The sequence below is a fragment of the Canis lupus genome, chromosome 1, assembly GCF_003254725.2.
Source record: "Canis lupus dingo isolate Sandy chromosome 1, ASM325472v2, whole genome shotgun sequence".
Lineage (NCBI taxonomy): Eukaryota > Metazoa > Chordata > Mammalia > Carnivora > Canidae > Canis > Canis lupus.
The window spans coordinates 47,488,949-47,513,926 of NC_064243.1; the positions used below are offsets into that span (position 1 = coordinate 47,488,949).

The 24,978-nt window shown below is 49.9% G+C and overlaps 1 protein-coding gene across 2 annotated transcripts in view; it reads left to right on the plus strand.

Annotated features, from left to right (window-relative positions):
• Window positions 1–24,978, plus strand: part of SYNJ2 (synaptojanin 2) — a 98,534-nt gene that overhangs the window by 8,390 nt on the left and 65,166 nt on the right. For both annotated transcript variants that reach the window (XM_025422628.3, XM_025422626.3), the window contains exon 2: window positions 16,158–16,244. In XM_025422628.3, coding sequence (XP_025278413.1) covers window positions 16,158–16,244 — 87 coding nt within the window. The remainder of the gene's footprint in view (window positions 1–16,157; window positions 16,245–24,978) is intronic.

Here is a 24,978-nt window from a genome sequence, read left to right on the forward strand (position 1 = left end):
ACCCTAAAACTGGATGGTCTAGTCACCCATCAAAATCTAGGGAAATGGCCAGATTTTAGTGAGGCATGATGTACAGTTTCTTCCTTTCTTTTAAGATTTATTCATGAGAGACAGAGAGAGAGAGGCAGAGACACAGAGGGAAAAGCATGCTCCTCGCAGGGAGTCTAATGGGGAACCCAGTCCCCAGACCCGGGATCATTCCCTGGGTGGAAGGCACATGCTCAACCACTGAGCCACCTGAGCGTCCCTGATGTAGTTTCTTATCTCTCCTGGCCAGCTGCCTTTTTGTATTCAACTTGTATTGATTTATTATTGATTGATGGTGGTAATCTCTACTCAGAAAAAGCAAATTGCTTCCCTTTCTTCAGGTCTCACCCTAGAATGTTCCAGTGAGACCTCCACTAAATCCTTCACCTGTTTCCTCTATAGCCTGGTGATAGAGAAGACCTGAATTCTAGCCCTGGCTCCTTATCCTAGCCCTTATCTGATGGGATTGAGTTAACCCCTCCAGGCCTCAGGGTCTGCATCTGAAAACAAACAAATGACAATTCCTTCTCTGGAATTCTTTTTTTTTTTTTTTTTTTTTTTTTAATAATAATGGGTGGTGATAGGTCTGGTTATTGGGCATTTGCTGTATACACATATCGGCATTGAGTACTTTACATGTGTTACCTTTTTTTAAGAAAATATTTTATTTATTCATTAATGAGAGACAGAGACAGAGAGAGAGAGAAAGAAAGAGAGACAGGCAGAGGGAGAAGCAGGCTCCATTCAGGGAGCCCGATGTGGGACTCGATCCCGGGACTCCAGGATCATGCCCTGGGCCAAAGGCAGGTGCTAAACTGCTGAGCCACCAGGGATCCCCTTCTCTGGAATTCTATGTGCCTCAAAAAAAAAAAAAAAAAAAAAAAAAAAAAAATTTAAGCGCTAAGCATAAGCAAATAAGCAACACCCTTACTTTACATACCTAGCTAAAATAATAAACTACCCAGAAATTTGAATCTTGGGAGAAATGATCTAGCAAGGTAAAATGTAGGATGGTTCAGAACTAAGTCTGAGCTAAGAATCTAATGCTATACATTTTTTTTATTAGAGACTTATGAATTAATTAAAAGGCATGAGATTATCTCTCCTTGAATCTGCCCCTATAACCAGCAGAAAAATTTTAAAAACGCATTAACAATTTAGCTTAAATCAGGGACACAAAGTAAGGTATTTATTAAAATACAAAATGTGCTAAAGTATTAGCTCCTTTAGTTGGTTCTTATTAGCATCGATTAACATTCTGAAGATCCTTTCACCATAAACATAACTTTGCTTTTAACGATCTACTCTGGAGGGAGGAGTTTGTGTGTCTGGCAATGTGTGGTCTTGTTTCAGTTGCTTTCTGACTCTTGTGTGAACTTAGCTTCACTTCGAATCTTACACATGGCTGATAAATTCTGTATGTTGGGGAAAACACTAAGCAAAGGAGACAGTTTTCTGCAGCTCTTGCTTCTCAATTAAGCAAAACAGAGGTCAGGTGGAGACGACATGGATCCTGCTGGCAGAAGGAGTGATAGAATGCAGTCCAATGTGGTGGCAGTCCATGTGCTGTGGCCCAACAGAACTGTGACACTCTTGCCATGGCCTGCTTCAGTAATGGGCTTGTTTTTACATAAAGGGTGCAGATAAAGAAAGGAATATTGGAAAACTTGGGCTAGAAGTAACTTGCCACCAGCCCAGGCCTGAGCCAAGCCTTTGTGATAAGGTCCATCAATCATAGTGGTATCTGCTTATTTTTTACCCAGACCTCCAAGAGTGGAGAGGGGAGGAGCCATGCACCCAGAGAGGAGGGGCCTGTGGCTCAGGAGGGGAGGAGCCCTGGGGCCTGGAGGGGAGGAGCATGTACCCAGAGAGGAGGGGGCCTGTGGATCAGGAGAGGAGGAGCTGAGGACCACCTGGAAAAAGAGCTGGTACTGGTACTGCGCCGTTTCCTCCACCACCTCCCCTGCTTTCCAAGCTGATCAGTCTAGAGGGAGCACTTTTTCTTCTAATTCACAGAAAGGCACCTTGTGGGTTCTAGGCTGCCTGGGTTCTAGGCTGCCTTGGAGAAAACAGACCAGTAAAGGCCTTTTTCTAACTTGTATGGCAGTGATACATTTGTAATCCATCTGTGGAACTGGTATTTGCAGCCTAGCCCTGCAACAAAGTGGTGCATCACATACACAAAGGGAAAAATTATAATGAAATGCTGCTGCCTGCGGACAAATGGCTCCAGACCTGGGGGGGTGTCAGGTGTGGGTGACTTCAGCACCCTCTGAGACCTTAGGTTTCTGGTTCCGTTTTGCTGTTAGGATGTTTGGGTCGCTGAGAGCTTATTAGAATTTTGTCTTAAGGGAGAAGGTAGACCCAGATGGAAGACGAGGGAAGTGATCCTGTAAGAATCCTGTGAGTTTTAGATTCTGTGAGTTTTAGGGGTTGAACTTTGTGATTTTAGTTTGCTCACCAGCTTGCTCACCAGCTTTCTCCTGGGCTCTGTAGGACGGGCCTCAGTTTTACGGCCTGTGAGCTCCCCTCCTGTGCACCCTTAAGTGTTTTGGATGGATGATAAGATTGTGCACTTAGAAGATCCAGGAAACAGATCCTGAAATATGTGTCAGTGAAATGATACCATATCTGAGATTTGTTTAGTAGTACTGTGCGAGGCAGATAGATGGGGAGGGAATAGGTGAGATGAGACTGGGAATATGTTGGTAACTCTCGGAATTGAATGGTAGGTATGTGGAGGTTTAGTGAATTAATAAGCTGGCTGCTTTTCAAGCTCAGCAGATAAAAACTGATGGCTTTCCCATACACTATCATGAGTCAAGAAACTAGAAACTAGAGGATCACATAAGAAAAAAAAAAGATTCCACTCCCAGTGACAACAGTTTCTGAGAATAAACATAATAAAATATGTCAGGCCTAAAAGAAGAAAGCTATAAAACATTACTAAAGCACCAAATAATTGGAAAGGTATCCTGTATTCTTTGATAGGAACACTGACATTGTAAAGATGTTCTTCTCCAATTAATCTGTAAATCCAAGTACCTATGAGTAAAATCCGATTAAATTCCAGTAAGAGTTCAACATAAAACATAATGGGCTGACTCAGGTATATCTGGACTCCCCCACACTTAAACTAAATGGCAGCCCCATGTGGGTGTGGCAGAGGCTTGAGACACAAAACGTGTGAGTCATCCTGGTCCCACTGTCTTCCGCCAGTCCACCCAGTCCTCCAGCAAGTCCAGATCTCTCTGCCTCCACGTATGTCTGGATGCCACCAGTCCCCCTCCACTGCACAAGTATGGTGCTAGACCAACCATGCCCTCTTTCACTTGGACTGGCAGCCGCCACCTAACAGGTGTCACGGCCACCACTCCCAGGGCTTCCCCAGATCCCATGCAGGGACCTGCTCAAGCCTGCACCGCTTATGGCCTCTGCCCTGGCTCCTTTTCCTCTCTCACCACTTCCTGAGCTTACTGCATCTGACCAGCCCTGACTGGCTTCTGTCTCCACATCTTTTTTTTTTTTTAAGATTTTATTTATTTGTCAGAGAGAGAGACAGAGAGAGAGCATAAGCAGGGGGAGTGGCAGAGGGAGAGGTGGAAGCTGACTCCCCTAGGAGCAGGGAGCCCAATGCAGGGTGCGATCCTAGGACCCCAGGATCATGACCAAAGTCCACGGCAGATACTTAACCTGAGCCACCCAGGCACCCCCTACCCCAGCGTCTTTGTACTTGTTGTGTCTCCTGCCTGCCATCCTGCCCCCCATCCCCCGCCCCACAGACCTCTGCCTGGCCATGTCCTCCTCATTCGGGGCTATCTTGATGATTTGGGTGACACTTTCCTGGCCACCTTAGTTGAACTAGCCAATGGCATCCACACTCCCCACACCCCCATTGCCTCTGTTCCACCACCAGCTTTCCTGTCTTCATAGCACTTATTACCAAAAGCACCTTCTTTATTGGCTTGCCTGTGTACTATGTAACGTTGCTCACCGTCAGAGTGCAGGCTCTATGGGAGGATGTTACAGGTTGCGTTGTGTCCCCCCAAAAGCGGTGTCCAAGTCCTAATCCATGATACCATGATAACTGAATGTGACCTTATATGGAAATCAGGTCTTTGCAGCCATAATTAAGTTGTAAACTAAGGTGAAGTCATATCAGAGTAGGGTGGGCCCTTGATCTAGTAGGATTAGTGTCCTTATAAAAAGAGAAGACACAGAAACAGGTAGAGGATGATCGTGCAGAGATTAGAGTGATGTGGCCACCAGCCAAGGACCCCCAGGGACCCACAGATGCTGGAAAAGCCAAGGAAGGATCCTTCTCTGGAGCCTTCCAAGGGAGCATGGCCCTGCCAACACCTGAGTTTGGACTTTTGGCCTCCAGAACTGTGAGAGCATAACCATGGTTATTTTAAGCACCCCAGTTTGTGATAGCACTGTCTTCCCAGCCCTGTCTGGTGTGAGGAGCAGCTCCAGAAACCCTGTGGAATGATGAAAGAATGGCAAAAATAGCCAAGATTTTGAAAAAGATTAGTGAAAACAAACTTGATCTACCAGATAGTAAAGCCATAATAATGGTATAATAGGGGAGCGCCTGGGGGGCAGTCGGTGAATCGGCTGCCTTCGGCTCAGGTCATGGTCTCTGGGTCCTGGGATCGAGCCCCACATCGAGCCTCCTTTGCTCCCTCTGCTTGTACTCTCTCTGTCAAATAAATAAAATCTTTTTAAAAAACCAGAATGGGGGATCCCTGTGTGGCGCAGCGGTTTAGCACCTGCCTTTGGCCCAGGGCGTGATCCTGGAGACCCGGGATCAAGTCCCACGTCAGGCTCCCGGTCCATGGAGCCTGCTTCTCCCTCTGCCTATGTCTCTGCCTCTCTCTCTCTCTTTCTGACTATCATAAATAAATAAAAAAAAAATTAAAAAAAAACAATGGTATACAAAAATCAATAAATTAGAAGAGAGGGCTCAGAACAGACTTATGTAAATGGATTGATTTAGTTTATTATAGTGCTGATGATTTATTCAACCAGGGAAAATGTGGATATTCAACAAATGGTGTTGGTACAATTCACCAGTGCTGTGCACGGTGGGGCTCTTCCTTTATTCAGCCAGATATTCAGATGGGGTTCCTCTTGAATTGTCTAGTCTGAGAGGAGGAAACCTGGCTCGCCCATGGCACAGCGGGGGCTGTCCCTGTCCAGAGGAGCGAGTCCAGGGGTTCTTGCAGGTGACTGCTTGCGTAGCCATCCATCTGGTAACTAGCTTCTCCCCTAGCTTAAAGCCTTGTGCCTGTTAGAGCCAGTATCTCTTATAAAACCCCTAGAAGTACAGATTCCAGACTTCACCCAAGCCCCGAGCCTGGTGTCCTCACCAGCATGTATAATTCATCTATGGTTCTTCCCTGTCCAGGAGCAATTGGCCAACAAATATCATTTTTACCATAAGCAATGTTATCTAGTAACATAGGAATCTTTATGGGGTTCCTAGGTTTTGTTAAGCCCATGAGGATGCTAATTAAGTTAGAGCCGTATATTATATCATACATTAAAGCAAATTACAAAGGCCTTTAAGGTTAAACATAAAGAGCCCCAACTTTTAAAGTCTTAGAAAAACACAAAGGAGCAGCATTCACAGATTTATGGTATAGAAGGCCTTTCTAAACAAAGCATAAAACTCAGAAGTCAGAAAGATAAAGAAACCTGACAGATTGAAGAAATATTTTTTTATGGAAGTATAACATACATAGAAAAATGAACAAATCCTAAATGTACAGCTCCATGAATTTTCACAAAGTGAACACACCCACATGATCAGGGTGAGATCTGGAAACAGAGCATTAACAGTACCCTAGGACTTCCTGCCCAGGCTTCACTCTGTGTCAGGCTGACAGATTGGACTACATAAATATTTAAAACTCCAGGATATCAGAAGACACCATAAAGGTAGTTTAAAAACAAGCAACAGCCTGGCAAGAAGCTGTGTATAACCACTTGCAACATATAAAAGGGTCAAAGACTGATAATCATTGGGTATAAAAGAGTGCCTGTAGATCACAAAGAAGGACAAATAGTTCACCAGAAAAGATGACAAAGAATATCTAAGTCATTCTCGAAAGATGCGAATGGCCGAAGCCACGGAGCCAGCACTGCCCCTCTGCTTCGGGCTGTACACAGTGCTGGACGGATGAGCGCTGGTACTCTCTCCTATTTTTCTTGCCATCTCCCTCCTGTGATTCAGGCTTGGAGGCCCCGGGACAGACACTGCATGCCACCCAGTGTCACCCCTCCCCCCTGGCCCTGTAGCTGTGCCTCCCGCCTGTCTCTCCCCTTAGGCCTTGACCCCTCTCGGAGGAGACATTTACTGCTCTTGTGCACTGGCTCCAGGTAAGCCGCACAGGCTTCCAGGTAAGCCCAGATTTGACTTGTCCTCTCAGGGACACACCTGCTGGGGTTCAAGCCAGGCTCAGTGTGCTGGGAACATCAGGGCAGAGCTCAGGTGCCTGGGGCATGCCCCACAGCTGTGGCAGGACCAGGAAGGGCAGAGAGTCGGAGGGGGCCACCATCGCCAGAGGTTAGGGCAGGCGGAAGGTATGGCATCCCATTCAGAAAGGCCAGGGTTGGGGAGGACAAAATAGGCCCCTTTTCCCCCTTTCCTTCCTAGCTGGGTGATTTCCACCATTAAACCAGCAGACAGTGGTGTATCGTCCCTGCCCCAACCCCTCACCTCCTTTCTCTGTCCACGTGTGCTGTGGCTGCTCCCCCTCCTCCCACCCTCCATCCTTCTGGATGCGCTTCAGCCAGGCTTTGGTGCTCACAGCTCCTCTGATGCCCTCCATCCAGGTCCCCATGACTTCCACCTCGCCGGATCCCGCTAAGGTGTGTCCCCTGTCCAGAAACACCCCCAGGTGATCACACCTCCTTCCCTAGACGACGCTCCCCGCCCCCCCCCCCATGGTCCCGCCTGGCTGCAGTTCTCCTGGGTGCTCAGAGCTGCACCCTACACGGAGTGTGCACCTGGAATCTCTGATGAGTGATGATGTTGTAGCAGGAAAGGGTGTGACTTTCCCCTTCCTTCCAGCCCCCACTGGCACTCATGTAGCATAAGAAGTTATATATGCATCACACTACATGGCTTCTAAAAGGGTGCCTGTGGGTCTGCACACACACGCGTGTGTGGAAGTGAGGCTTCTCTGCAAGGGAGGAGGCTGTGAGGCAGGGTAGTAGCCGGGCTGGGAGGGGCTGTTCAGATGGACCGATAATTGGGGGAGGAGGAGAGAGGATGTACTGAGGAGCTGGTTTGGGTTGTCAGTCAGAGAGGATACTGGAAAAGTAGTTGTACTACAACCTCCAGCCCCAGGCCCGGGCCGGCGGACCTAATTTGTTACTCGTAGGAAGCAAACTGCAGAGCTTGTTGTATGAGGAGGTGACGCATCAGGACTTGGTCCAGGAGGAGAGCCTGGGGTGGCGGGGAGAGATGGAAGGCCCAGGAATGAGATCTGCGGTTAGGCTGTCAACACTGCCCCCAGGGATCTGGTCTATGGGATCCGCCCCCACGTGTACGGTGAACACACACACATTTTCAGAGAAACAGGTATCTTCCGCTTCCCCCTGGCTCCCTGGTAGGGGGAGGGCTGCCTGGCCCTCCCTGTGCTGCTGGGTGCTGTAGGGAGCCACCCACCGGCCTTACGGCCCCTGTCCCCAGGCTCTGTCCGAAGCATGCTCAGTGTAGACAAAGGACTCAGCTCTGAAGGCTGCATACAGGCCTGCACTCCAGCCCTCCTGTCTGAGGAGCCCGCCTCCTCCTCGGGCCTGGTTGCAGCCACCGCGGACCTCGGGGCAGGGAGGGGAGCGTGGAGGGGCCCACCCCTGCCTCACAGATGTTTTTCCAGCTGTGGCTGCAGGAGATGATAAATTTCCCTTTTATTTTCTCGGGTTGGTTTGCGCAGGCTAACACGGCCTTGGTGGGAGGCAGCGCATTTGCTTAGGTCATGTGTTTTCGGGGGCCCACCTCGCCGCCCTCCCCCCGCTGGCTCTTTTGCGTGGCCTGGACTTTTTTGGTGAGAGAGAGCAGCAGTGGGGAGTACAGGAAAGTTTCTTATTGGGGCTGCCTTGCGTCTGCCCAGTTGGCTCTCATCATAGCTCTCAAGCTTCGGTTACAGACTGATGTTTTGATTTGCACTTTGCTTAGCAACCCTCCTAAGCCTCATCCGCCCCACCCGAGAAAACCCATTGTCTTTCTGAAGAGCTGCTTTAGCTCTAAACTGGTAACCCTGGAAGGAACAGCGTAAGCCAGTCTGAATTGAACTCCTGAAGGAGACACTGACCTTGATCTGGATGATGCTGTCCTCTTGAGACCCTGAAATACTAGAAGATGGTTTAAAATCATGCACAAGAATGCAGCAGCCACAAATGGTACCTCCGTCTTGGACTGTCAGCATTGTTAAATTGACCTACTTGTTTCTGTGACTTGTGGGCTGGGCTTCACTCGAATTTCCTTATGGAGTGTTATTGTGGAATATATTATGAGAGAAAGAAACGTGTGTGGTTAGTTTGCTTATTGATCTGGACTGGCTGTCTGCAGACCAGGAACATGGCCTGCGTGGCCTGGGTTTTAAGAATAGAGCACACCAGCCCCAGCTTCCAGGGTCCCCTCAAAGGACAGGCCCATTCATTCCCAGAAAGTCCACATGGCCCTGTCATAGTTATTATAGGTCACCCGTGGTTCCTGTCAGCCTGGATGCCTTCTACCAGTCAGGACTATTTTTAATCATAAGCCATACTGTCTAGTAACTTAGATAACTTTTATCAGGTTACCACAGAAACAGGGCTAGAATGCTAACTTAAGGTCAGTTCTCTTGCAGGTTCTGTTAACCCTTTGCCCACACACACCAGGAAGACTGTCACCCATTGCTCTGTGTTGGGATTATCTGGCTCCCTGGTGATTTTACCTCATTTGCCACCAGTCTCTCTGATGCTAAGCTTGCTCTCATTCTTGGTACCTTCAGCCGTCATGGTGATCCTGCTGCATCCCTTGGCTTTGGACTCCCTGACCTCCCCTCAACAGGTGTGTCCTCCACCCTGCTTTGGCCACTCTCCCCCGGCCGTGCTCTGGTCCCCCCACTATCTGTGTCAAACACCCACTACCCCCACCTTTTCAACACAGCCCTTGGTTCCCCAGTTGGGTGCTCTTTGACTCTGCTAGGACTGTGTCCCTGACCCTGCCACCTTTCCACGGTCCCACAGTGTCCCCCATGCCTCTCCTTTGGCTATGTGGGTCCCAGCCACTACCTCTGCTTGCACCTCCCCCTGTGCTCCCTCGTCCCTCCCTTGCTGATACCGAAGTGAGGTCCTCTCCTCTCCTGAACCAGCCTCTGTGTAGCTGGAAATTTCCAGAGACCCATTGTCATGCTGGTAGATGTCATTGCTGCTTCATGATCCCTGATTCCAGGTGGGTCCTGCAGTGACTGTCCCAATGGGCTGTCTGCATCTTCCCACTTCTCAGCTCTGCCGCTCTCCTCTTCCTCCTCTTCCTCCTTCTCCTCCTCACTCTTTGCTGGACTTGCCTCTCCCTGCACTGAAGCATGAAAACATTTGGGAGGGGATGTCCACACTACCTGTGCCATGGTGGCTGCCTCTCCACCCCCCCCGCCCCCCGCCATCTGGCTGGTGTCTGCTCCCTTGTCTTTTATTAAGCATGGATGGACTGTTTCTGAGGGTGGTCCCCACTTAGACATCGGATTCCACTGACCTGCTCTGGGGCATTGCTGCAGCAGCTCCCCCTCTCCTACGACATTGGATTTTACTGTCCCAGAGCATTTCCACAGCAAATGCGTGTGGGTGCACATGCACATGTGTATATACACATGCATGTATACACACATACACGCACACACATATACATATATACACACAAACACACATACACAGGCATACACAGATGCACATATACACATACATACCACACATGCATTGCACACATACATGTATGCACACACATATATCGATATATACATACATGCATGTATACACACATGCACAGATATATACACAAATGCACATGTGCAGATATATACACACATGCACACATACAGACATATATACACATGCACACACATACACACGTACACATGCACACACATATATGAACGTGCACACACGTGCATACATGCACAGACATATACATGCATATACATGCACGTGCACATAATATATACATATGCACATATACACGGACATATACACACATGCACATGCATACACACACATATCCACATGTATGCTCATGTACACACACACACACACAGGGTTCCTCAAAGAATTGTCTCTACACAGTCTCTGTTCCTCTCTCTCCATTCAGCTTCTTGTCTCTGAACTCCCCTGACACTGCTCCTTTCTGGCCACCAGTGCTGAACTGGAAGGACACTCTGTCCTCATGTGATGGAACATAGAGCAGCATCCGAACTTGCTGACCACGCCTGCCTCCTTCAAACGCTTTCTTCTCCGACCTCCAGGACACCACACATTTCTGGTTTTCCTTACATCTCTTTGGATATTTCATTCTCCTTGACTTTTGAACACACTGTTTCTGCCACTCTCTTCCCAGGTGATCCCTTCCATTCTCCAGATTTTGAGTACCTTCTGTTTGCGGGAGGCCCCCGTTTGTGTCTTCAGCTCAGCTGGACTTCCTTGCAGGACTCCAGGCTGGCACACCTCTGCCCTCGATGTCTGTACTGGGACACCTGGGGGCACAGCAGGCTCATCGGTCTGACCTGAGCTCTCAGTGTGGCCTCCAGGCTCCTCCATCCCAGTGACGGCTGCTCCAGCCTTCCCATTATCCAGGAGAAAAACTTGGCTTCATCCTTGGACCTTGTCTTTCTCTCATATCCCACATCAAATCTGTCCACAAACCCTTTTGATTTGAGCTTCAAAATATATGCAGATATCTGGCGATGTTAAGGAATATGGCTAAGTTTTTTTCAGATGTGATAATGGTATCGTGGTTACATTTTTTAAAGGAGGCCTTATCTTTCAGAGATTCTTACTGAATTATTTATAGATGAAATGCTAGGAAGTTTGGGATTTACTCACAGTAATCTAGGGCAATGATTTTCACGTGGAGGACTCATTAAAACAGATTTTTGTGTCTCATGGCCAGAGTTTCTGACTCTGTAGGGCTGTGGTGGGCCCGATCAGTTGTATTTCTAAGGCTGGTTGATGCGTATTGTCTGCAATCCACATTATGAGACCCACTGATGGGAGGTATAGGAGAGTGGTGAGGGGTATGAGAGCTGATAGCTAGGGTGGTGGTGGGTACATGGTAGTGTGGGTGGGTCCACAGCATTGCTCCAGTACTCCATTTTTCTTTGGAAATATCCATAGTAAAAAATTGTGTATGTGTATATCTGTGTGTATGTGTGTGTCCAGACTTTGACTGTTTCTCAACACCTCCATTGCTACCACCCTGGTCTAAGCTAGCATCTCTTGCCTTGATCATTGCGGGGGTCTCCTTGCTTTCCCCCCTGCCCCTCTAGGATCTGTTCTCAACAGAGCAGCTAGAGCAACCTCCAAACCCTGCAACGGCTCCCTGTCACTCAGAGTGAAACCCCAGGTCTTTCTATGACCTACAAAGGTCTTTACAATGTGTCCTTTATGCTGTTTCCTCTGTCAACCTCGGAGCTTCTTGTTGGTCCTTGGATAGTCAGGAATGCTTCTGCCGCAGGACCTTTACACATGATCTCCTGGGCCTGTAGTGGCCTCCCCACCATCACTCAGCCATCCTTGTCATTTCTTTCCTGCCTGCTTTCAAAAGTCGCCCCTGCAGCGAGGTCTTCTCAGATTATAGTATGTAAAATTTCACACATGTGCGCGCACACACACCTACACACACAACCCACACACTTTACGCCTCCTTCCCTGCTCACTTTTTCTCCTTAGCTCCTATCACTGTCTGTATTGTGCTTATTGAGCTTGTCTGTTCCTCTTGGCAGGAAGCTTGCACCGAGTAGGCCCCACTACTCTGCCTTTGTGGATATGCCTTGGCCGTGCCACTCTTCCTGGCTCCCACTCCCTCCCAGCTTGGCCTCCACTGTCATCTCACATCCATTCATGACACACGTTCCTTCTTTGCCACTGCCAAACGCCTGCCTTGGCCAGCTCTGCTCTGCAGGGGTTTTTGTCTATTTGGTTCACTGCTGTATTTGTGTCTAGGACAGTGCCAGCCATGGCAGGCTCTCACGACGCTGTCTCTAGCTGCATGGCTGAGTCCCAGGGGCCAAGGGGTGAATGAAGAAGAGGGTGGAAAGTACATGAGGGGACTTTCCTTAAAGGCTGGAAATTTGTGGCCAGTGGGAGGGGAAGGAAAGGCACTCTAACATGGAGAAACCTACAGGAAATGCAACAAAAGTGTGAAAGACAATAATAGTCTATTTTCGAAACATTAAGTAAGGGAGGACAGAAGTTGCAAATGGGCAGGCCAAATGCAGTCTGCAGAGGTGTGTGTTCAGCCCACACGATGCTTAAAATAAACTTGGATTGGTTGCCAACACTGAAAAATCAGGAGTGTCCTATTTCTCTCAAAAAACGAGAGGCTCGCTGGCACCGGGTTAGCATGGGACTGACCATCTGCACCCATTAGAGGGGGTATGCGTCCTCTGGTCCCCTGGGGCCCCCTCTAGCAGCTTCATTCATTCATTACCTGCCTGTTGCTATTGTAGACATTCCATCTGTGGCTCCCTTTTGAAGAGCAGAATGGATTTCTTCTTCCTTCAAACCTAACTGAGGGAATACAGTTGTTTGGGACTAGCAGGGATGTCGGGTGATTTTGGAACAGACCGCCTGAAAGGCCAGGCCACTGGGAGCTCTGAGGGTGGGGCAGAGAAGGCAGTGGGGTGGGGGGCTGCATTATGGGAGCAGAACGTTCCGTTCCCCCTTATACACTGAGGGTCAGAGGGAGCATTGGAGAGAAGTGCATGGAAAAGAGAAAATCAGCTTCTAGGAGAGACAGCTTGCCAGCGAGTCTAGGCTTTAAAAAGACTGGCTCACCACATGAAAAAGTGACCAAGTGTTACGGGTTCACATGTGTCCCCGAGAAAAGATATGTCAAAGTCCTAATTTGCAGTATCTCCGAATTTGGAGATAGTCATTGCAGATGTAATTCAGTGACACGAGATGACATCATATGATGAATCCCAGATCCAATATGCCAAGTGTCCTTTTAAGAAGGGGACAAGACACAGGGACATGCACACAAAGGCCAGGAGAAGATGGGGGTGGGAATTGGAGGGAGGCAGGAGGAGCACCGAGCTGAGAGCCAGAAGCAGGAGGAGGCCGGGCGGGCTCCTTCCCTAGAGCCTTCCGAGGGACGGGCCCTGCCCACACCTGCTTCAGCCCTCTGGCCCTCGGCCCTATGAGATGGTCACGTGTTGTTTGAGGCCAGTGAGGTGGAGGCTTACTGCGAGTTCCCAGGTGCAAAGTCCGGCAGAAAGGGGACCTGGTGGCCCTGAGGTGTGTTGGTTTGTCTGCTGAATAAGAGGTTAAGAGTCTTTGTTACTTGTATTGGCTAAACGTTCCTGGTGACAGGGGCTGTGATGCATGCACTTGTCACCTGCGATCCAGCAGGGCAAGCGGCCAGTTCTGTTGCCACAGCTTCTCCCCGTGGGCACGTTCCAACCCCTGGAGTGTGAACTTGACCACAGCACTTCAGTGAGCAGTTTCCTGGATGTTTTATTTTATTTTCTCAGGATGATTTGCGGAGGTAAATGAATATACAAAGGCCTCCTTGTTGCTGGTTAACAAAATGAGAACCGGGTGATACTAAGGCTTCAGGATTCTGTGTGAAGGCTTTGTAAAGCTCCGAGGGCTGACATATACATTTTTTGTGTGTCAAAATTATTCTCTTGCTTTATCAATGTGTGTCTTGAGATAAGGGCCAGGATCCTGGCCCTGCCTACAGCACCTGTGTGCAGGAGACCCCAGTCTGGACAGCCTGTGGCCTGCAGGGTTAGGATTTCACAGGATTTACCTGTCCTAGAGCAGCGAGCAGGCCCATTTCTAGAGGACTCTGTAGGCACAGGACACAGTGTCTGGCCCTCGGCAGTGAACTTGCCATCACCTCTGGGCAGAGGGTGGTGTTCATTGCACAGCCAGGCGCAGATGCAGGGAATGGAGAAGCTGCCTCGACCCCCTCACCCATCATCAGTGTGGGAGCCGGAGGCCTATGGCCTCCGAGAAATGGGTTAGAGCCACCTGGAGGCCCTTAGATATCAGCATCGTCATCCGTAGTCCCTGTGACTGTTACCTTGTATGGCAAAAGGGACTTTGCAGATTTGATTTAGTGAAGGGGCTTGAGATGTGGAGATTGTCCTGGGTTACCTGGGTGGGCCCAGGGTACTCACAGGGGCCTTTAAAAGAGGGAGGGCAGGTGGGTGCCTGGGTGGTTCAGTTGTTTAAGCATCTGCTTGCAGCTCAGGTCATGATCCCAGGGCCTTGGGATTGAGCCCCATGTTGGGCTCAGTGGGGAGCCTCTCCCTCTGCCCTGCCCCTGTCTGCTCTCTCTTGCTCTATCTCTCAAATAAATAAAAATCTTTTTTAAAAAGAGAGAGGAAGGAAGCAGGAGAGAAAGAGAGAATGAGAAGGAAAGGTGGGAGCAGAGGCCAGAGTGAGGCCATCGCCAGCTTTGAAGAGGATGGGCAGCGGCCAGGAGCCCAGGGATGCAGACGGGCTGGAGATGCTGGGGAGTGCCAGGAAACAGGTTCTTTCCTAGAGCTTCCAGAGGAATGCAATCCTGCCAACACTGATTTTAACCTAGTAAAACCCATTTCAGAGACTTCTGACTTGCACAGTTGTCAGTGCACGGATGTGTGTTGTTTTGAGCCAGTGGGTCTGGTCATTTGTCACCACAGCAGCAGCAGCAGAAGACTGGTGACTCAGGCGCCCTGCGGCTGCCCCTTCTCTGAACCCGGGTGAGGGAGTAGGTGGGACTGTCCCCCCAGTCCTGCTCATAATTAGCTTTAGGTTATGCCCCCTGGCCCCCCTAACAAATTCTAATCAATCCAAACAATTTCTCTGAGTATGGGGGAGGGGTGGGGAATGTGACTTAGTGAACTGGTTGTTAACCTCTTCAGCGTCACTAACTCCTTTGCGATTCTGAGCAAAACAGCGGCTCTCAGCCCCATAAAAAAAATACATCCAGAAATTTGCGCACAGTTGCAGAGGTCATACCAATTCCCCCAAACCCTCTCCCGTGGAGTGGCCGTGTCTGCTGGGCCTCCCTCTGTCACCCCAGGTTAAGAGCCCATCTATCACAGTAATTCAAAGGCAGAGTGACTGCTTACCTAGTAAGCCTCCCTAATGGTGTCTGCTGGCCCCTTATTTGAGTTGATATTGGATTGATATTTCATTCTCTGAATATAGAAACATTCATCAGAGGAAGGACCCAAGGGCCCTGCCACCCTCCATGCCAGATGGGTCTCTGGTGTCCTTGCAGGTCAAGGGCTCCCAGCTCCGAATGATCTTTCCGTCTGTCGGGTCTGCTATCTTCTTTTGCTTCCACCCAAGGCTGTGTCTTATCCTGGGCACTGGTGGTGAATGCTGAAGACCTCAGGGGCTCTGCTCCTGCAGCTTGCGGGGAGCCGCCTTGGGCCCAGGCCGGGGTATCAGCGGCACGTGGGTCTTCTGTGCAGCCTCCCCTGTGCATCAGCAGGTCCCTGCAGGCAGGTGGGCACTTGCGGGCCGAGCCCCCACTGAACAATATTTAGGAAGGAAGGTCCACCCCATTGGGCAGCGATGACTCACTCCTGTTTCAGAGCCTGTAGACGGGGCTGGGCCTGCGGCACCTGCTCCTGGCTGGAACCCCAGCACCTCCCGGCAGCCTAGCTGGGGACTCTCCTCACTCTCCCCAGCCCCCAGGGAGCTGTGGGCGCTTCCAGAGAGCAAGCTTTTTGTGGGAAGGTCTAAATCTCTGCAGCCTGGTGATTCGCTGATCATAAAACCTCCACACACGTTACTCGAGGCCGAGCTTTTGTCTCTGCGTTTTCTTTTTCGAGTGGGTGGGGAGCCAGATTGGAAGGCTGCGTGAATGAACTCAACAGGAGCCCCAGGCTGATGTTGTCTGTGATGTGTTTCTCCCCCAGCTCCGGAAGAGAAGGAGGTCATTAAGGGCCAGTATGGGAAGCTCACGGATGCTTACGGCTGCTTGGGGGAGCTCAGGTTGAGATCTGGTGAGTACCCACCCGTTCCGGCAAAACAGCAGCTGTCAGAACGTCTGATGCTAGACTTTCAGGGCGCTGGGCAGAGCTTCTCTTGTGTTCATTTGGAAAGACTGCCGGATTTAGGCGTTTTATTTTAGCTGTCCTGATCTTTTAAAATGTTCCTTTATTTGGCTGAGCCTGCTCCTCCATGCCAGGGAGGAGGTCAAGGTGAATGAACGCAGCTTGGTTCTCACCTGTCTGTGCTGGTGGAGGAGGAGAATGTGTGCAAAGGAAACTCACCTGCATTATTTGCCCTCCAGGACCTGAGTTTTTCCAAAGTCAGGTCTGGGAGGGGCCGCCCAGGGGGCTGTTTGTTGTTTACAAGGGATCCGTGCTCTAGAAGGGATGGATGCGGGAGGTCAGAAGCTCCCGGACTCACTGGGTGGCTTGGGAGAAGAGCCGGGACAGGGCACATTGGCAAGGAGAGAAGAGCCCCCGAGCACCTGCTGTCGGACACTGAGGATGGGGTGTGAGCGAGAGGAAGGGAAAGTGCATGCAGAAAAGGGGCCACATAGTCTGACTTTGAAAAGGCTGAGAACTCACAGGAACAAGCAGGTGTCCTTGCTAATATGGGACCCTCGGGGCTGAGCTGTCGGCTGGGCTGCTATTGGGGGTCGCAGCCTTCTGGCGGGGCCCCTTGCCTTGTCCCCTCTGCGCCCCGGACCTCACCGGAGCCTTGGGGCGCTTGTGGGCTGCACCACCATTCCCCTCCTGTCTCAGCCACCTCATGTGGGTTGGCCCCACCCAGTGTGTCCAGGGACATTGGGGGCCAGAGCAGGTGACATCCCTCATCCGCTGTCTGGCTTCTCAAAGTGAGAATGGCTGTGAGCTGACCAGATCAGCACACAGCTGTTCCCGGGCCGAGCGTGGTAGGGCTCCTCGTCTCCCACACCAGCCGTGTTCACAGACACGATTTGTTAAGCCAACAGAATACTGGTGTTCGGCACTACTTTTCTGGGTCTTCTCTTTCGCGGGATGGTGTCTCCTGATCTGTGATGATTCCACGGATCGTTTCCAACTAGTGTGTAGGAAAAGCACTCAGTACCCACATGACAAGATGCATCTGTTCATGTCTGTTTTGTGCCCGGGGCTAGGTATACATTAACGTATTTAATCCTAAAGATAAGCCAATAGGATATTGTGTCTTGCCCACTGTTGATAGTAACGAAAACAGGCTCAGAGAATCAAAGTAATCGCCTCCGGTGAGAAGAGTAGCTAGGATTCAAACCCAGATCGAGCCGCCTCCATATGCTTGCTTTTTCCCTGAAAAATGTGCTGCCTGCCAGGGATTTGCTGTAGGACTTTCCCCACCGTGATTTTAATGAGGTTATGAAAAATTCCTGTGGCCCATGTTTCCAGACGATGATGTGAGGATGCCAGCTAACCTTCCATACCGCCTCCTCTGTGCCAGACCCTGTTTTGATGTATTAACTCCGTTCTCCCAAAGTGAAAAGCAGGTGCCTGTTATTGTCCTGCTTTACCTTAAGTGCTATATTTGGTCTATTCTGTGATTGATTGATATATATATATAATTTTTTTTTTACATTGTAGCATCTTGGCTGGTAGGATATGTTACAGTTGTTGACATCTTACAGTTATAACTGGCAGTGTTTTTCTCCGACATAAATCATTGATGCATTTTGCATGTGACCAGGGCCTGGATTTAGCACAGGGCCAGAACTCAGCCAAGGTCAGGGAGTTCTCAAGTGGTGACCTGGGTTTTAAACTTGTGCCTTCTGGCACCTGGGGTTGTTTTCAACCACCAGGCTGTTCTGTCTTGAAAAGGGGCAGAAAAGTTTGAGCTTCCAAGGATAAGAAGAGCAGTACCTTTCCGTCATCCCAGAGGAAAATGTTTTCTTCCTGGACTATGATCTGAGATCAGCCATGGGGAGTTGCTCTTAACAGGGAAGGGCAGCAGCCCCCCTGAGAAATATTGTCAGAGTGGGCCAGCGTGTCTGTGGGGTGTTTGGCCCAGGGTCAGGGCAAGCTTCTGCGGAATCGTCCCAGGGCAGGATGTGGAGAGAGGTAACCACAGCTAGAGCTGCCCCAGGCAAGGCCCTGCTCTCTTCTATGCCACCCCCCTGCCCCTTCCCTAAGGAGTGAGTTTGCACACAGGGCCATGCTCCTAGCATTGAGGATCCTCAGGTCCCCAGCCACTGTGTCTCATGTCCTCTGAGTGCCCCCAGCCCTGCCTGTCAGAGTTGCTCTTCCAGGGTGGGCTGCCAAAGCTCTCCGAGGGGGGTAAGGATGACTTCTGAGTTTTGGAATGTCAGGATTATTTGGCCTGTCTTCAATGCATTCCTGAAAGGGCCTAGGGTATCTGAAGGATGGAAGGATTGGGCCTTATCATGGAGTTTCTCAAATCCCCTTCAGCTGCATGATGAAGTGCTTGGCTTTAACTTTATTTTCTTTTCCTGCTCCAAGTCCCTAACCCAGAACTATCATGTTTTCCTCTCCTCGGTGTAGGGCTGTTGGGCAGTGCAGAGTGAAATCCCAATTGGGGGTTGCCACCAAGATAGGCAGCCCGAGTTAGGGATGGGCATCCCCTTTGACTTTTTTTAGGCTGAAGATCTCTGTACAAAGAAAGAGACTGCCCCTCAGACTTATAACGTGGGGCACATTGTTCAATTTCAACCTACCTAAGTGAAGACAGCTTTTTTTTTTTTTTAGTGTTAGAAATTAAGAAATGTGAACAAAAATTGCATACAAGTTTTATCCCAGGTTCCTAGGTTTTCATGGAGACCATAAGTCCCTCCTTCCTCCCTGAAATGCCAGCAAGAAGGGGGTGGAGCCCCCACAATTAGCTGGGGAGTCTGGTTTCCTGATGCATACAGAATACAAAGCACAGAAAGTGAGAGTGTAGCAGTAGAAAGAATGTATCCCAATGATTATAGGGATTTAACTCCCTTTTAACCTAAGCTCTCATGGCCTTCCTGCTTCAGAGCCTCAAGGGAGGAATACAGTGAGGTCTGTAATGGATTGTGCCTTCTGGAGTTATGTAGTGCACAGGCTGTAAAGCTGTACGGGACGGCCCTTGTAGATTCTAGTTCCAGCTTCATAATAGACTCCCCATCTATACTTCGTAATTTCTCTAGGGCCGTATTCCCACCTGCAAAACCAGGAAAACTGCCTCATTACTATATTACATAACTCTTAAGAGATTTGTAGGGGAGAATAAACATGGTCTGAACATGGGTACTAAGTGGGAGGGGGCTGGCCTGCAGAGGGGTTTCTCTGGGAGAAGTAGGTGTGGGGTGGAAGTCAGGTTGCTGACTCCTGGTGAATGGTTCATCCGCACAGGCCAGTGGAGGGCTCCCTTCTGGGTGGGAAAATGAGATGAAAATGAAAAGCCTCTGTAGTGGGAAATTTGATAGTCTTCTGTCTTGAGATTCCGAGTATGCAGTGTTCTCTAGAGAGTCTTGAAATGATGTGGCCTTCATCATTCCTAGAATAATTTATTACCTAAATCCAGTAGTGTGCTGGTAAATATTTGACATCCAGCTCTCTGGGGGAAAAAAAAGCCCTAATGTGTCATGTTTGCCAGTTTCTGTGGGGTAGCTGACCCACCCGGGGCGGATTTCAGGCTGAGTGCGGAGTTGGGGAAAGATGTGCACCACTGGCTCGCATGAGCTGGTGCCGGCTGCCAGCACACCGATGCCGACACCACTTTCATGTTCTAGAAAGGGAGGGTGAAAGAGATCCTTGAAGCTATGCCATGTGAATGCAGGGTGTTTAGAGTTCTGAGTTTGTTGGTGGGGGGAAGTCTTGAGGACCCTCCACTCCGTGAGTGGGAAAGCCTAGAGCTCCTAAGTCCTTTGTCTACAGCTTCAAAGTATGAGGGTGTCCTGTCCAAACAGGGTAGACACAGTGGTCTGTAGGTACCACAGGGCTGAGATTGGCACAGACCTGGCCAGGGAGCAAACTCCAAGGCTGAGCAAACAAAGAAATGCCAACGCAGGGAAAGAAAGAGGCTCAGCAGTGAGAACACACCCAGCATTGTCCCTGCACAAACGGCATTGTGTCTACGCATGACTCATCGTGATTCCAGCCCCAGCCCTTCCCAGCCAGATGACAATGGTCACAGCTAGATAAGACATGGACCCCGTTACTGCAGGGGTCAGGGGGTTTGGGGCAGCTGTGCCTTGGAGTTGGGTTTTGAAGGCAGCCCTCTGGAGGGAGAGAATTTCTAAATTGACTCAAGGTCTCTGAGGTTTTTGTGTATGGGAGGGAATATAGAGAAGACAAAATTTACCATTTTAACCAGTTTAGAGTGGACAGTTTGGTGGCATTAAGGACATTCACATTGTTGTACACCCATCACCTCCGTCTGTCTCTAGAACTTTTTTCATCTTCCCAAACTGAAACCCTGTCCCCACTAATCCATACACTTTGGCGTGGCTGACTTCCATTCCTCTGCCCTGCTTGCTCAGACTGCAGGAGTTGTCTGGACCGTGAGCCTCCTGCCCTCTGGAGGGGTGTCTACGTCCCCATGTATGTCAGCCCTTCTGGCTCTGGTGTGTCTTTTTGGCCTGTGACCCATTGCTTGCCCTCCCTGTCACCTCACCTGACTGCAGCCAGCAACCTCTGACCCACGTGTGCTCTATCTTTGGCCAGAGCTCTGGAACCAGAGATCCTCTGGGCTGGAAGGGACATAGAAGCCATCTAGTGCTTCATTCTCCAAGGCCCAGAGAGGGTAGGAGACTGGCCAGAGGCCCCACAGCCTGGTGGAGGCGTGCTGAGTCCAGAGCCTCACCTTCTGAAGCCAAAAAGCAAGTTTGAGTTTTGTCTTTCCCTTGCTATAAGATCCTTACTGATTTCACGCCCCTGGACTCAGCCTCGACTAATGACTTCTGAGACTTTCCCCCTGCCCTGCCTCCCCCCAGGCCTGGTGTACTTCTTGGCTTGGAGAAAACTGACCCTAAAGTCTAGGTCCTGTGTGCAAGGTGGGCACCCAAGGGGACATCTCATACACCTGTGGCAGATGAGTCCCACCAGCTCCGTTATTCCCTAGAGACACCTTTTCTGCTGGGATCGCAGGCCAACACCATACTGACAGGTAGGCCAGGGGGCATGGACTCCCTACTACCACCACCAACACTAATAGCAATAGTCTGGTGCTTGGCTGGAACCAGGGCCCTTTCCTTAAAACCTAGTACATGGAGCACATCCGAGGGTTCTAGACAAGATTGGGTAGGTAGAGTTGTGCCAACACTGGGGTGACAGGGAGCCACACGCCAGCTGAGTGGGGCCAGGTCCCCCTCCTGGAGGGCCCGCTGCCTAGCACAGTTCCTCTGGGGCCAAGAGACTTCCACGGCACTCAGACGTGGTCAGTGCTAAGGCAGTTTCTAGGTCCTCCCCTCTTTGGTCTAAGAACATCCCTGTGCTGAGGGGCCTGCTTCTCATCCTCCTCTGTCCCTTCCCCAGCCACCCATCTTCCATCTTACCTTCTCCCCCCAGAATTGCACCATGGTGTGTGGCTCTGGGAGGCAAATGCCTACAGATGCCAAACAAAGGTCCAGTTCCCACAATTGTTGTCGGCGCTGCCGAGGAAGCAGGTCACTCAGTGACTGGGTGACCGTCGATTTACTAGTCGGGTGCTAGCCAGTCGTTTGCTTTCTACAAAACTGAGGGAGAATTTCAGTGGGCTGTCAGCTGACAGCATTAATAATAACTGTATGGATAGATTTTGTGATTCTTTTTTGAGATTTTATTTATTCCTGAGAAACACACAGAGAGAGGCAGAGACATAGAGGGAGAAGCAGGCTTCCGGCGGGGAGCCAGATGTGGGACTCCCTCCTGGGACCCTGGGATCACACCCTGGGCCAAAGGCAGACACTCAACCCCTGAGACACCCAAGCACCCCTGTGATTTTTTTTTTTTTAATCAAGTAGCTCAGAAGGACTTTGAAGAGTGTATAGACAACATTTCTATATTGAAGCCCTTTCTTTGCCATCGATGTCTTCATGTGAACATGGTTTCTTAGTGTTCCCATCTACAAAAATGAAAAACAGAACTTAAAGTGGTATAGAAGCTGGTTTCATTCCGTTAATAAATGATATTTATTCTTTGATGAACCGGAGGTCCCATCCACCTTCCCAACAAATCTTTATTTTTTATGTTAAAGCACGATTTAGCAAAGCATTTTGTTTACATCGTTCGACTGATTTTGTACTAAAAATCATTGCAGTGATAACTCAAGCCAAAGTCTTTTAAACACTTTGAGCACTAGGATCAAACTGCCACACAATGTGATCAATATGAGACGCAGAAGCATGAAATATGTGACATTAGGATGAAATCCTGGGTGGATGTGGGATGGAAATGCAAGGACAATCCCATCTGTTAGTGAAGAACTTGTTTGTGCGTTCCTTTACCAAACCAGAGCCTAGATTCCACTGGGTGATGGTAAAGAGGCCTATAACACTTTCATTTTTACACGTCAACATTTGGTATGTGCTGGAAAATATATTATTCACAACCATTTAAACTATTGAGAGAACTTGTGTCAGTTTCCAAAGGAGTGAGTGGTGCGTTAGCCACGCACACCCCTAGTGAGACAGTTAGGTCCACGAGATTGGAGACCGCCAGACCTTGGGGCCCGATGGAGTTGGGGAGTGGGATCCACGTGTGCATTGTGGGTCCAACAGAGACTAGCCGTACACTTGGGCAGACGATTCGGCTCCCCTGGGGGACATTCCCTTGTGTGTAAGATGGGAGCATCGTTAGGCACATTGGTGCTCCATCAGCAAGGATATGGGCCAGAGCACCAGCTCTGGAAGCAGACTTGGCCTGAGTAACTTGCCCAGGTGGTAGAGCCCAGAAGGGGCTTCAAATTCCAGTTCCCCTTCTGTGTCACCTTGGGTAGGCTTCTTAACCTCTCTGTGCCTCCATCTGCCTCTCTGTAAAATGGGGCTAAAAGTGGCCCTACCTCCATGGGGTTGCTGAGACGAAGTTCATAGAACAGTGCCTGGTGCCTGGTAAGCACTGCCCTGAAAATCCACTGTCATTAATCTGCTGGGTTTCCATGTGCTCCTACAGTGGCTTTTTTGTTGTTGTTGTTAATTCACCTGTGCCCTCTCCTGAGCCCCCCTCATCCCAGGACTCGGGAGCTTGAATTCCCATTTAGTGTAAGAGCCTTTTCATGCCTGCTGCAGCCACCTATCTGAACCAACCCTAGGCCACTGCCCTGCACAGGAAATGCCTACTGTCTTCAACGCCACTGAGACTCTTGCCAGGGACTCGGTCCCCCCACGCAGAAGCTGTTGAGGAAGTGGTGCTAGAAATCCACTCCACAGCTTGGGTAGAGAGACATAGTTTTCCATGCCTCTCCTTGAACCCACTCTCTACAGAATCCATTCTTGGGCTCCCAGCCTGGACCACAGGGACTGTCCCCTGGCCATGCCTCTGACTCTTCTTTTTTTTGTTTTTGTTTTTAATTAATTAATTTATTCATGACAGACACACACACACACACACACAGAGAGAGAGAGAGAGAGAGAGAGAGGCAGAGACACAGGCAGAGGGAGAAGCAGGCTCCATGCAGGGAACCTGACATAGGACTCGATCCCGGGTCTCCAGGATCACACCCCGGGTTGAAGGCGGTGCTAAACCACTAGGCCACTGGGGCTGCCCACCTCTGAATGTTCTTGAACTCTGCTTTCCCTGCACTGAGCACATCAAAAGAGGCAGATGGGATGCCTGGGCATTGATTCTAGCACAGGCTATGGGAATAATTGTATTTGTGAGGCTATAATTCGAGGATGTCAAGCCCACACAAACCTCACCTGTCTTCCAAAAATGATACTTATCCTTACAAAATCCAGCCCCCGATACCTATCACTGTCCACAGCATAACTGCCTTATCCTTATGTGGCTTTAAAGTAGTTTCCTGATAAGCTGCCTGGGGAGGTGGGTATGAGCGAGCATGGTCACCCTGTAGGTCCCCCCAGCAAACATGGTAGGAGTGGTGACCTAGTTATCAGATGAAGGCATCTTAAAAAAAAAAACCCAGATGTGTCCTGCCTGGCCCTGAGCAGCACTCTTCTTTCTATAAAGCGTGAGAAGGGAGTGGGGGCCACACAATGAGCTGTGGGCCTTAAGGGTCTTTTATCAGAATGTCCAGAGATCTAAAACATTGACCACCATGGCTCCAGATAGTGACTTCTGACTATTTGGAGTAGATCTTGCTGGGAACAGGTCCTTTAAACCTCAGCAGGGTGAGAAGAATCTCCTCTAGACCAGAACCATGCCAGGCCCTGAAGGCCAGTTGGTCACCCAAGTTACATCTCGGGCCCTCTCCTGAAATAGAGGGGGGCATCGTCCCTGGTGTCCCCAGAGCAGAGCCTTGCCATGTACCCGTGACTCACTGGTGTGTGTTTATTAGCACCTTTGTGTGCCAGGGGCCTGCTGTGCAGTGGGGCGTGCAGAACAGAAGGTTTGGTGGGGTCCCCGGAGAGGGGTGTCTCGTTCTCCTGGCAATCAGGTGAGCATCAGTATGGGTAACCCTTTCACAGGAAGTGGGGAGGCTTGAGCTGCCCTCTTGCTGGCTTATGTGGGATGTATTCATCAAACGTTTGCCATGTGCGGTGCTGGGATTTAACAGTGAACCAGAGTCCTGCCCCTAAGGAACCCCCAATCTACTGGGGACACAGATGGGAAGGAGGTTGTTAGCTTTGCATATGTGAGGGCTAACAGGGATGCTATT